Source organism: Eretmochelys imbricata, chromosome 1 (genome assembly GCF_965152235.1).
Source record: "Eretmochelys imbricata isolate rEreImb1 chromosome 1, rEreImb1.hap1, whole genome shotgun sequence".
Lineage (NCBI taxonomy): Eukaryota > Metazoa > Chordata > Testudines > Cheloniidae > Eretmochelys > Eretmochelys imbricata.
This window is the reverse complement of record NC_135572.1, coordinates 188794624-188808513: the sequence shown is the minus strand read 5'-3', so window position 1 is coordinate 188808513 and position 13890 is coordinate 188794624. Positions and strand designations below refer to the sequence as shown.

At 39.7% G+C, this 13890-nt stretch overlaps 1 protein-coding gene across 1 annotated transcript in view; it reads left to right on the top strand.

The window, feature by feature from the left end:
- Window positions 1-13890, top strand: part of EPHA6 (EPH receptor A6) — a 621363-nt gene that overhangs the window by 414246 nt on the left and 193227 nt on the right. The window contains exons 6-7 of the mRNA XM_077816508.1: window positions 7822-7930; window positions 12716-12786. Coding sequence (XP_077672634.1) covers window positions 7822-7930; window positions 12716-12786 — 180 coding nt within the window. The remainder of the gene's footprint in view (window positions 1-7821; window positions 7931-12715; window positions 12787-13890) is intronic.

Here is a 13890-nt window from a genome sequence, read left to right as displayed (position 1 = left end):
GATGAGTATTTCAGTCCAATTTTAGAGTTCTTTGAGATGATTCTGCATATTCACACTTCCCATCCACCTTCCCCTATTTCTTGGAGTCCTATCTTGGTTTCTCTGGGTAAGCAGTGGAAGGAGTTGAGGCAGTACAGAGCGCAGCACTTCTTTATATAGTTTCACCCTGAGAATGTTCAGACACACCGAAGAGAGGGCTAGGAGGAGGCATGTGTGCACTTTAATGGACACTTCGGAGAAGTCTCCACCATTAGGCTGCCTAGGGTGGTGCATTATGCCTGAGCGTGAATATGTAGAGTCATCTCAAAGAACTCCAGTTACAAGTAACCTTCATTTCCTTAATATTGCACTAAGCCTCCCTTCAGTGGGAGACTACATGCTTGCTCCAGTTTACTGGTTGAAATGCAATTTGTGCTGCTTCAGTTATTTGGGATAAAATTAGATACATCATTACAAGGAACAGCTAGAAATTTTGGAATGATTATTAATGGTGGTGCATGAAGCAGAAAGAGGACTGTCTGACCCTGTAGGCGTAATAAAAAAATTAATTAATCAAAGAGGCTGTAGAATTCATATTGTGTGATTACTCAGAAATGTGGTAGAGCATAGAACTTCCATTTGGAATGAGCAATAATCAATAGCTGGCTAGGAGTGTTGGCCAGAAAGGGGGCACAACAAAAATATTGCTGGGAAAATCTGTACCTGAAAATCCCAACTGTCAGATTTGCTGATTGAACACAGTACAGTTTATAATGTATCCTTTCATTCCTTTCTTGTTTGCCTACGCTGAGACTCCCAGTGTCATCCCCTTCCTTCCTTATTTACTTCACACCCTTTTTCTCTCCTCCCCTCCCTGCTCAACCCTTTTCTTAAAAAATCTGCCCACACTTCTCTATGCCATTTCTCTCCTCCCTCTCATTAGCTAGTCCTCTATTTTGAGGATACCTAAATTTGTTCTTTGCTTTATACCAGCCCTCTGCTTTGATTTTTAAAGTGTTTCAGAAATCCTTGCAATGAATCTGATCCCAGGAGTCATGATGGCTAGCCTGTTAGCAGGGCAGCAGTCACTGTATGAGTAAGAACAAGGCAGTGGGTTAACCTGCAGATATGGAAAGCTACATGTATTACAGAGATGTACTGGTACCAGCTTTAGAGCAAATCTTGCTTAATCTGACACCGCATTTAGTGGACATAAGGATCCTGAATAGTAGATAACAATAAAATGTATGGGAACAAAAGAGAGAAAGTTGGGTTGTAGGAATTGGGGGGAGAGGCAGAAAAATGAGAGTGAGGTTAGACTTGACATATTCCATGTAGAGAGTAAAGAAAGGGAGTAAATCTGACAGTTGGGATTTTCAGGTACAGATTTTCCCAGCAATATTTTTGTTGTGCCCCCTTTCTGGCCAACACTCCTAGCCAGCTATTGATTATTGCTCATTCCAAATGGAAGTTCTATGCTCTACCACATTTCTGAGTAATCACACAATATGAATTCTACAGCCTCTTTGATTAATTAATTTTTTTATTACGCCTACAGGGTCAGACAGTCCTCTTTCTGCTTCATGCACCACCATTAATAATCATTCCAAAATTTCTAATACACCTCTACCCCGATATAACGCTGTCCTCGGGAGCCAAAAAATCTTACCACGTTATAGGTGAAACTACGTTAAATCGAACATGCTTTGATCCACCGGCGTGTGCAGCCCCTCCCCCCCCCAGAGCACTGCTTTACCGCGTTATATCTGAATTCGTGTTATATCAGGTCACGTTATATCGGGTTAGAGGTGTATTATCTGGAGCAAGGAGCTCAATAACAAGGGGAAAGGACATACATGAAGTATAGGACTGTTTCAGTCCTAACTACACCAATGGTAATTGGTGCTTTGTCCAATCAGGCCTTGGCTATTTGCTGCAAGAGAATTTACTGAAACTATTAGTAAATACATTATGGAGAATTTGAAAATCTTAACTTGATGCTTACAATCATCATTGAACCATTATCCGATGCTACATATACATGCTGCAGTAACATCAATAAAAATAGTGGAAGCTTTGCATTGAGCACCAATGCTAACAACTATTAACATCTGGTGCACTTGTTTCTGGGAGGACATTTACATTCTGTTAGCTGGTTATAAATACTTACTGGTAGATTGTCTGTTATTGTATGGGCCAGATGAGCTCAGGGTACCCATCCCCCACTGCACAGATCTACAGATGAAGCAGCCAGAAGGCTGATGCTTGTACTCCCTGTGTGAAAGTGGGTCGGGTTAGCTAATAAGGTCTGGAGAACCCCATGCCTTAAAAGGGCATGCGTGGGTGGAGTGGAACATGATCAAGCCCCAGTCCCATCCATTATAGCTAAGAGGCTAGTACTGATTGGTTTGTGTGCAGTATCTTTATGGAGAGGATAGTAGATGCTGCTTTTGAGTATGTTTCCCCTAATGCCCGCAAGGCATTCTGTCTGCATCGACAGCCTACAGGCAGAGTGTTTTCCGCAACTGCTTGGCTGGGTACCACACACACACCCTGCTGTTGTGGCTGCATGAGTCTTAATCTAGCCCTTATTTGTTTTCTGCTTGTATGGCTCTAGAACACCATGTACCTGAGTTGCTTTCCCCCACACAAACCACTAAGCCTGTCCGTGGTATATTAAAATGTACTTTTCTGATTCAAACCCCACAATTCAATCTGTTTGGTCTAATGTATGCATATTTTAACGTCTTTTTATTACTTTTGAACTAGAGCTTTACAGGAGACTTTTAAAAAAAAAAAATGTAATGAGTTACAGTATGCCTGTTTCTGGAGGAATGTCCTTTACTATTCACCTCAGAGGCCCTTTGTGCCCAGAGGAAACATGTAAACTATTGAAAAATTTACAGCTGTTCCACCATGCAGTATTTTTGTGTTGTAACCTCCTTCTACAGAAGCTGTTTTTAAAATGAAAAATGTTTTATAATGTCAGCCTTATTACCAGTTGAAAGAGAGGTGTATTTTTTTCTTTCCTTGATGTGGCAGGTTTGTTTTAGCCTGCAACAGGCCACTTTTGACGCTTTAAAACTGCTCCTGGTCTGGTGGGAAATCTTTCTGTATATAACATTTGATGATTCAGTGACAATCTTAAAATAGACAGATCTCGTCTATTGACTAATATTCTGAAGAAATGTTTTTATTTCAGATTTTAGATGTCAGAACTTATTCAAGGATCTGGGGGAACCTTTACAGTATTACTAAGTGGGGAGGCCATCCAGAGGTGCCATTGTGTGACAAAGCAAAACCAACCCCAGCTTTCCCACATCTATTTGAAATAGAATTAGACATCTATCCACCTCCCTACATCCAAACTTCAGGTTTAAAAAAAATGGAAACCAGATCTGAAGCATCCCTCATTGTGGGTTTACAAAATTACTAGCTGACTTGGGTTTTGCCAAACTAATACAATCTCTGCTTTTGCCAAATTCTGCCTTACAAGGAAATGACATCTCCCAAGGGTGAAGAGTTTGGACTAATTTTAGTGAATTGTATGCCATGAAACCAAATTTCCCCTCTAAAACGGCACTGTAAAACAATTCATGTTTAATTTAATAATACACTATCAAGAATATAGTAATTTAGTAATACATTATCAAAAATATATCTGAAGGGAAATAGAAGAAGGGAGGAGATAGCAAGATTCAAAGGTGATGGAAAGAAAAAGGGTGACGGAAGAAAAAAGCAGAGAGGTGGCAAGGGCGGAAAAATACACAACAGAGACATGATAAAACTTAAAGATTTTATTACTTAAAACTTAAAGGTCAACTTTAAAAAATAGTTTGAAAAAGTGAAAGAATGCGATGAAATAGAGCAGATAGAAGGAGGTGCATATGCTAAAATTTGCCTAGGACAGCAAAAGGCCTGATCTAACCTCTGCTTTCAAGAATTTTGTAAGAAAACTGTAAATTGCATTTGCTTTACTGTATTCCCATTCCATAGCCAGTGTTTCCAGGTGGGCTTTTTTATGTGTGTGTTGCTCATTGCACTGTGCTTTTATTGATTTCCACAAGGATTTCTTCAAGTAAAAAAAAGCATTTCCATCACTTTCCAGGCCTTGCCTACTTCTCTGTCAGTTTTTACCAAACCCACATTTTCCAGTTATATTTGTCTGTCATTTGACATTTTTATCTGACAAGTAAATTAAGGTAATCAGGAAGAGTCAGGCTTGAAGAGACCCTTTGTAGTGATGTGGCTAGTTGAAGAAAATCCTAATATATTGGACTCTGGCATATCTGCCATCATGGTAGAAGAGAACAAGAGGAGCAAAATAATCACTTTCTAAGAGTATATAGTCCCAGCTAAGAATCATACTGGTTAAAGACAGAAAAGATAAATTTAGTCATTGAGTCCATCCCCCTGCATGTGCAAGATATAGTTCTGGTTAGAGGACTAATGTTATTAAACTGATATATTACACTTCATTCTCGCAAAAAGCCAAGAAACAACAGTTCTAGTAAACAGAAATGATCCAGGAAGCCTGACTTCTGCTCTTCTGAGTATTCTGCATGATGCTTATTTGGGCTACAGAACCAATTTTTATCATCATCAACTCTGTCCTTCGCCAATATACAGAACTTAAAGTATCAGGAAAGAAAGCTTCAGATTTAGCAGCAAGTGTGTATGAAGGATGTCTGGGCACAGGTGGTTAGTCTATCTGAACCCCCATCATACTCCTTCTGCACCTGCTGAATTCATTGCTCCTGTGTATCTTTTTTTCTGTTAAACTCATCTTGAAAGGGCTGCACTTTGTCCTCTAGTCCCCACTTCAAATGGTGGCAATATGCACTCATTTAACATTTCCTTCTCTTTTTATGGCTTTAAAATGTCTCTAGCCTTAACAACCTCTATAGCAGTTTAGAAGGGGCCCCAAAAGTTGAGAGATGGTATTCAACATTTGATCTGAAGGCCTGGGATGATAATGCATCCAATGAAGTGAGCAATAGCTCACAAAAGCTTATGCTCAAATAAATTTGTTAGTCTCTAAGGTGCCACAAGTACTCCTTTTCCTTTTGCGGATACAGACTAACTTGGTTGCTACTCTGAAACCTGTCATTATTTGCACTGTTACTTGTATCACATCATTTTTATTAAGTTGATTTTTTCCAAGTAAATATGACTCTATTGAATAGAACATGCTGCAAAGTCTAAAGTAATTCCCACATTATCACTAGTTACTGTTTGGGAGCTTAACTCTTTAGTGAGTAGTAGATAAAAGCTTTCAGTGTATCTTTCATTCGAAGAGGTATGTATCTAAATTGTGAACAGTTTATGACCATAGATACTGAACGCAGTATTGTAATTTATTGCCTGTCCATATTTCCATTAAATTATAGAGACAGAAACCTAATGCCAGAGATTTAATACATTGTTTTTATTGCAAATTGGACATAAATTACTATTGTTTTTATTTGCTTTGACTATGGTTGCAAAGATGGCTCATGCTATTTATTAGTTGCTAAATCACTCAGAAATATTATTTAAAGTCCAAATGTTCCCTCTTGGATACAACATTTTTATGAGACTTTTGACAGTTTGTGTACAGTATTCTGGGTGTCACAAAGTACTGAATAAGAGACTACATTGTATTGAGGCTTCTCCTCAGAGCATCCCAGATGATGTACCAACATTTGAATCAACGGAGGCCCCGGGAGAGCTGCATGTTGTGCTTTCTGAGCGGTGCACAATTGCATAAAACCAGATTTTGTTTTCTTGATGAAGCTGAGGTTGATCTCTTTCCTGCATTTATTGAAGTCAGCTAAAACACCCAGTACTATATTTCTACCACTGTCAGAGGGCCCCAATAGGGTCTCTGTTCTTAATTCTCAAAATACTACATATCTCATAGAAACTAACAAATAGATAACAGATGGAAATGTACTGGAAGGTGATAACTGTCACATAGAGTTAGGGGCAGATAAAGACCCTCAGGATTACAGAGCAAGAGAGACAGAGACAACAGAGCCAAATCCTTCTCTCATTCATAGAGCATCTAATAGACTGAGGCCTTGGACTGGCCTCTAGGCACTACTGCAATATAAATGTTTAATATTAATAATAATAATAGGTTCAGACTCGCAGAGGCAATATTTTCAGGTGATTTGCTTAGACCCAATGTTTGTTGGAGAAAGTGATAAGAACAGACAAATCTTGAGAACAACATTTTTTGTTGCCTGGATAGGGGGAGGGAGTTAACAGATGAGCCTGCACTGGGATCACTCTGACACCCATTAGTTCCCCTGAAGAAAACTGATTGGGATTATTATAGGTAATTAGTGAATCAGACTGATGGTCTGGATGAGCTAATGAGCCAATTAGCCCATCAGCTCAAGACTGATACAAAGGCAGTGGAAGGAAGTGCCAGGTGAAGAGAGAGAGACAGGGCTAGCTGAGTCCAATCTCACAGAGGTCTCAGGGAAGGGAGACTGCTTCCCTGTGGTCCTGAAGGGAGGACTGAAGCAAAGGGGATATTGTAAACAGTACTGTTGTATAAAGATGTTGGTGGAAGGAACTCAAATGATACAGTACATACACAGCCATTAGAGTCAGAGCTGGCTTCTGGAGTGCAAAAAGGCAGGATAAGGATCATGTTCCGCTACAGATGCCTTTCGCCAGAGCACCTTATAGTTAAAGCTGTACACATACTTTAGGAGCCTGAAGAGCCTGTGCTTCAAAGGAACACCCACATGCTAAATAAGAGTCTTGTCTCTGGCTTCTTTGGGGCTCAGTTAAATAGTCCTTATTATCCATACAATACTGGGAGATTTGCCCACAGAATGAATGCAGAATTGGGCTTAGTGTTAAGCTGACTATATAAATGTGCAGTCCATGTGTCTTGAATTTTGCTAAACTTGGACCCTGGCAAATTGCAAGAGTCTGAGAATTCCATAGGCCTTCATCTGATCATCCTGTAAAGCTTATACTCAAGAAACCACAGCTGATCTTAGCAACTGCGACAGAATATAAAAGAAGTAGCAGTTTATTCATATAGCAAGGCCATAAACCATTTAGGATTTTAAATATATTTTTAAAATATTTGAATATAATTGCTTTGCCAAAACCCTTATAAACCAATTCCACTTCATGAGTTTTATTTTCTTGTGTTTGGAAAGAACACAACACATTTTTTTTACTATTGTCTTATTACTATTATTATTACAATTATCTAGTATAGTAGAGCATTGGGTTCTTTTAAATATGGGCCTGATTTTCACACTATAGTTGTGTGCGCAACGGTGCACTTTGCATGCACACTGATCTACATATTGCTAGATGGAGAGTCTGTCTAGACATCTGCATGTGGTAGTGTACGTGCAAGCTATATGGATAATTACAGGACAATGCAGTGTAGGTTTGAAAATCAGGTTCAATTTTAAATTTCATAATTATTGGCTATTTTTATGAGCTGATAGCTCCAGGGGCTGGCTATCCCAGCTATTTTGACTGTAATTTGTAAGTTTTGGCAGGCAGGAGCAGAAGTTTCAGGACCAAATAACACAGGAGAAAATGTTTGCGCAGTTCCCATGTACCTCTTTAATCTCTCTCTGTCAAAACCGCCTCCCCACCTTCAGGAATAGTGCACAGAACTAACTACCTGCCCGTTGACCTCCTCTCCTTCCCTCCACTGGCAAATGCCACCCACTGCCCTCCTTAACCACCAGAGAAATCATTGCAACTTTCAGCTCTCATAGAGTAATCAGGCATTAGGCTGGTGGAATATTATGATCCTTTCTGCATGTATCCCACTCATTGAAACTTTAACCCCTCTTCTCTGTGTTTCTGTTTCAGCTTCTGATATAGCTGCGGAGCAGGGGCAGATTCTTGTAATTGCCACTGCTGCGGTTGGTGGATTCACTCTCCTGGTTATCCTCACTCTGTTCTTCCTAATCACTGGGAGGTAATTCATATTACACTGTACTAGTTCACATACGGTGAAATTCATCCCAGTGAGTGGCTCATATTAGTTAAATCATTAGTCCACAGCTTATGTGGCAAATAGGGCCTTGTGCAGTCCAGCTGTCATGGAGTAAATGTCACCTTATTGAGTGTTGCCAGCTCTTCCAATTTTAGTGAGAATCTTCTAATACTTGGTGTTTTGTTTAAAGCCCCACTCCTAGAGTCATGTGATTAGGTGAGAATCACACTTTCATTTTTTCTAGACTTCCTTGCCGAGAAAAGCTTGAAAACATGATCCAAGTACACCCTAAGGGTTCAGAAACCAAATAAAAAGAATCCCAAATGTATTTATTTTTAAATCTCATGATTTTAAGCCAATCTCATGATTGTGGGGGGACTTGACTCATTATTTGGTATGCTTGCAGTTAGCAATAGTGCGTACTCTATTAACCTATTTTAGTAGCCTATTTCAGTGACCGCTTTCTGTATTACACTTTTAAAAAAATAGATATCCAACAATAGATGTAGCAATTGAAATACACAAAGAGAAAATATGCTTATTGAAATCTATTGCCTGATCAATGTTTGATTTTTTTTATATATCTTGTTTATGAAAACAGTCCAGTCTAGTGATAGAATCATGGTTTTACTAATCTAAGTACAGATCAGGAAAGTGGTACCAGAAGCAGAGGAAGGACAACTAAGAAATGTGATCAACTTAAGTAAAGGAAAAGTTAATCGAAAACCATTAGAATTAACATACTAAGAGTAATACTAATTAGATTGTAGAATAGTCTCCCTAAAGGAAGTGGTGAGAGTCCTATTTGCTTGGGATTTTTAAAATTAGACTGAACAAAGCCCTATTAAATCTACTTCAGCAAACATTGATGCATTAGCAGGAGATGCACTAGATGACGTATTAGGACTTATCCAATGACTCTCTTATTCCATTTCCATTTCCTTCCTTGTAATACTATACTGACTGTTCAGCTTGCTTCACTTGATATGATGATCACGGTCTAATACTGACACTGTGTTAATTGGATGAGGAGTTGCTTTTATTCTATTGGCCAGATTGTGCTCTTCCTTACACAAATGTAAATCTGGAGTAAATCCATATAACCTCAGTGGAGTTACTACCATTTTGCACAGATGTAACTGAGATCAGAACCTCGCTCCCTGCCAGCGTAGGGAATCATGTGTCTCAGATCTTCCACAAAGAATATCTATGCAGCAGTCTCCCCTTCCCATGTGGAAGAATGGACTCGACCACTTCCCCAGCTCCACCTTCCCTGGGCCCCAAGGTGTGGCCTCTCTCTCACTCCAAGGTTTCACAAGAAAGGAGAGGGCCAGGTGGACAGACATCACCTCCCCCCTGTACCTGATTCAGTTTCCAAGGAAAAGACAGTGTGTTCCCACTCCCTTTTGTGCCTGGGATTCCTACAGCCAGTGGGAGTCATTGGTCATGGAGCTTCTCTAGGAAACAGGAAAAGTCACAGGGAGACAGAGCTTCTCTAGAGGCATGAGGCTTCTGTACAGATTCAGTTGTCCAACTGTAGATCCAGGAGACTCCACAGAGAGGTTCTTTTGTTTTCTTTGGGAGTTAGGGGTCCCACAGCCTATTTCGTGGGGAGGGATTGTGTATGCACAAACCCTGGACTCCATTCCCCCACACAACATAATGAAGTGGAAGTATCTCCAAAGAGGGATTGTTGTTGAGTTTCTCCCTCTGTGTCCCACCTGGTGTTTGGGAGGAAGGGGGAATCTATGAATTGCGTGGAACTGAACCCCGTATTTGCACTCTTCTTTAGAATCTAAGCTTTCATTTGGTTGACAGATGAAGTTCTAGCCCTCCTGAATGTGAATATATCCGTCATTATGTGAATTAGTGCACTGCTCTCTTGTGAAGCGTGTAACATGACAGACTAAAAAACAGTAGAACCAGTAGGTATTAACGTTCCATTAAGATAAATGGGAGAAGTTAACTTCAAAGACTAAATGTGACAAATTCAATATTAAGAGTGTAAGCAGAGATCTCTACTAGTAGCTACTGCTTTACATACTGGAAAATATATTGTTTCAATGGAAATAAAGATGGATTCGGCCAACAAAGACAGGAAAATTTTGAAAGAAATTCTTACGTAGAATCATCAAGTGAAATTCCTGAAAAATAATGTGAATGCCTCACTTAAAAGGAACTCAGTAATGGAATAAGATTAGTATTGGTGTGGGTATTCTTGAATTCTTCCTACTTTCATTCTTTCTCTTTGCTAACGTTAAGAACATCAGAGGTTCTTTTAGCTTTCTAACACCTTACTGAATGGAACTTTTCAATTACATAAGATATGGATTCATTTTGAAGTATCTCTTAAACACAGTGATAAGAGAGTATTCATTAGAAATTATTCTCTGAAGACAGAGTGAGAAAATTTCGAATAAATACTCAATTTACTATAGGATTTGAGGCAAATTTCAGTGTGAAAGATTGGATTGGTACCCTACAGATGTGTTCTGCTTCACTATTTAGAATTAGCAATTTGATGGACTGTCGAATCACAAGGCTGCTGATGAGTCTATTTATATTGAAGAGGCATGGTGAGATAAGCACCTGCTTGTGTACTTCAGTGAATGATTATCCACTAAGAGCAAATAGGAAGCATTTCCATCAGTTTCAGATATTAAAATGAAAGATGCAATGACTTAGAGCCACAAAAATTATGGGGGATGGTTGGCTAAATTCCAGGGAACGCAGCATTAAAGCCTGGTATGATTTATTTTGATCATTAAAGAAATTATTCCTCAGTGTTTTGTCCTAAACTACCAATAATAAAAACATGTCAAAACTGAGAGAGAGACTCGCTGTTACAACCCAGGTGAGCTCTCTCTGCTGGACATGCACTAGGCTGTTGCAATGGACAGTGGCGCTCACCACCATTTGCATGTTACACATGGTGCATACCATTGTCAGGGGCAGCACCACCCAGGGAGAGAAAAAAAGGGCTACCCAGGGAGGGGAAAAGAGAGCCCCCAAATGGAGTGGGATTGCTACTGACTTCATGAGATCACAGTACCACTTACTGCAATTTGCCCGACAGATCCTCTGTCACAATGGAGAGACCACCAGACCAAACTTGAATGATGCTGCAACCCCTAAAGTGAAAGTGGTTCAGCTTAGTGTGCCCTTGATACTGGATGCAAACCTTTGGTCCCATGTGCTCTTGACTTGCTTGGGCTCAACAGAATTGAGGCACTGTCTCTCAGGCTCCAGGTGTCTAGGCATAAACTCCAGGTGCAGATGCCATGTCTGCTCCCACTCTTGGCAGTGAGAACACTGTGGTCCAATTACCTACATCCTGAAACTAGTGCCAGCTCTCTCGAGCTTCCTCAGTAGCTGTTACATGCTCTCAAAGTTCCACCTAAACTGTGGACCCACTAATTTACGGTTTCCCTCTTTGGAGCTATGTGACAGTGTAAGGAAGAGACTCTGCAGAGAGATTTCTAAATACCCACACCTTTTGTCACAGAGAAAGCATACAAGACATACAGATCCATGCAAAAATAATAAACATCTTTGCACAAATACCCTCCCTCCAGTGTCCTCACTGCTCCAAGGTGGCCTTTGGGATTTACTGTCCCTGCTCGTCCTGTCCAGTCTTCCCTTCTTCTGGTTGGTGAGAGAGAGCTACCAAGAGAAGAACGTGTCCTTTTGTACTTTCCAGTCCCCTCTAACAGGTAATCTTCCAGGCCAGCCTCAAAGCCTCCCTTAGGTTATCAAGGTCCCCATCAGGGAATCCTTTGCTTGGTTACAATCCACCTGAGGTCCAGACTAGATGAAAACTCTTTTCTTGCAGGTAGGCCATCCTCTGCAACATAATGGGTATGCTGCACAGGACAAAGTCAGTCATATTTAACAATCCTTATTCACTCTTCTGTCTTCTCACTCACTTGTCTTCACTTGTCAACTTCGCTTGTCAACACCCTTGGAATTCCAGTCCAAGATTGAGGCAAAAAGACAACAGGCAGAGTACAGCCACACAACCAAATGGTGCTCACAAAACAAAATGGAGTTCGTAGTTTGATATAAATACATTCAGACATATAGTTAATTGTTACACTCACACAGCTGGTTGTATGTTGTTTATTCACTAACATCTTCACAGAGGTGACAAAATAATGAATGCAGAGATTGGAGCAGAGGCTAATTAGAGAAAATGTGTGATTCTGACATGGAAAAACAGTTTTATCCTTCATGAAGCCCATTAATGTCATAGAATCTATTACCTCTATATAGAAAAAGTGAGCTGCTTTAACCCACAGGACATTAAAGATAATACGATCAGGTTTAAAATGTACAAATCAACATACAAAAACACAAAGGCATAGCATGAGAGAGGCTAAATTCAATAATTTATCACCAAATTGCAAGGGTTTTTTGTTGCTGTTTGTAGACAAAACTAAAGATAAATACAAACCTGGAAATTCAATATCTGGGTTGAGCTAAACTTGAAAAGTTTGGATTTTATTGTGTCTGATTTGAATTTCAGTATAGTTCATTTCACTATTAATCACCCCAACCACATTATATTTTTATATGTTGCTTTTTTTTAGTTGCTCATAAGATATAATCTTTCAAAAATTTGTTATCTATAAATCTCTGTAAATTCAGAATAGGTAGACCTTGTAATCAAAGTAGCTTATAATGTCATTAACCTCTATAGAAAACTTAAAGTGCATTTATTCTGTGTATGACAACCATTTTAACTAAAACTGTTTGCTCTTTAAAAAGATGCCAGTGGTACATAAAGGCCAAAATGAAGTCTGAAGAAAAAAGAAGGGCTCATTTGCAAAATGGACATTGTAAGTAATACAACATCGTGTTATTTAATGCCTATGTCGCATTTTCAATGAAAGTTATGTATTTTCTCTATACATTTTTACCCTGACCCTGTAATTTAATCCATGTGGACAAACCCCTTAGTTTGTGGAGACCCACACTGTAGGATCAAGGCCTCTCTTGTTATCTGTGTAGCCTCTTTGCAAAAGTTGACTGAAAAACTTGCATTTATTCTACTGAGCAAGTTTGCAAGGGAAAAGGTCCATCGTCTTTTGGATTTCAACGTTAACACTTTTTGTCAGTTTTCCAGGCTTGCCTGTGAATTCACAACTGCTCTGTATTATATTATTCTTTATGAAGTGATTATCAATAGATTCTGCTCCTGTGGCGCATGCAGCTTACATGCGTGAGATCGGACACTTTTGATTAGCAGTGCAGTCCTGCGGTCATTGTTCAAGTAGACTCCTCATACCCACCTCCATGCAAATAGACTACTGCTTGTTAGTCAGTCCGAGTGAAATCTGTGTGGACAATCACTGAGAAAAGAACAGTTATTCTACCCTGTAGTAGCTGTGGTTGTTTGAGGTGTGTTATCAACACAGATTTCACAACCTGCCCTCCTTCCCAATTACTGCTCAGTCCTTCTCTTATGGGATTCTATATTGATGAAGGAACTATGGAGCTGTTGGGCCTACTCTACCGTTTATGCTCTGAGGTGCAGGGGCACAGGGTACTGAGGTGCAGGTACTGCCCCAATGGATACTGCTAGCGCAAAAGAATCTGATCTTGCACACCTGGGGCACATGTGCAACAAAGGTGGAATCTCTATGGGCAATAGATCTCAAAAAACCATAGTTCCTATAGGGCAAGTAACCATTCTCTTTGTGGTGGTTTCCCACTTCTACTGGGAAACATGACAAATTGGATGTGCCAAAAATAAGCATTAACAGTATTCTATCTGTGTATTTACCATTTCCAGTGTTTCCATATTGGTACTGTCTTCCTTAATGGTAATACACTGCCTTCCACATGTGTTAACAGTATCAAAATCATTGATACTGATGATGTATAGTAGTATTACATGAAATACTAAAATGGAGATTCAATATTTTTCTGCTGAAGAGCTA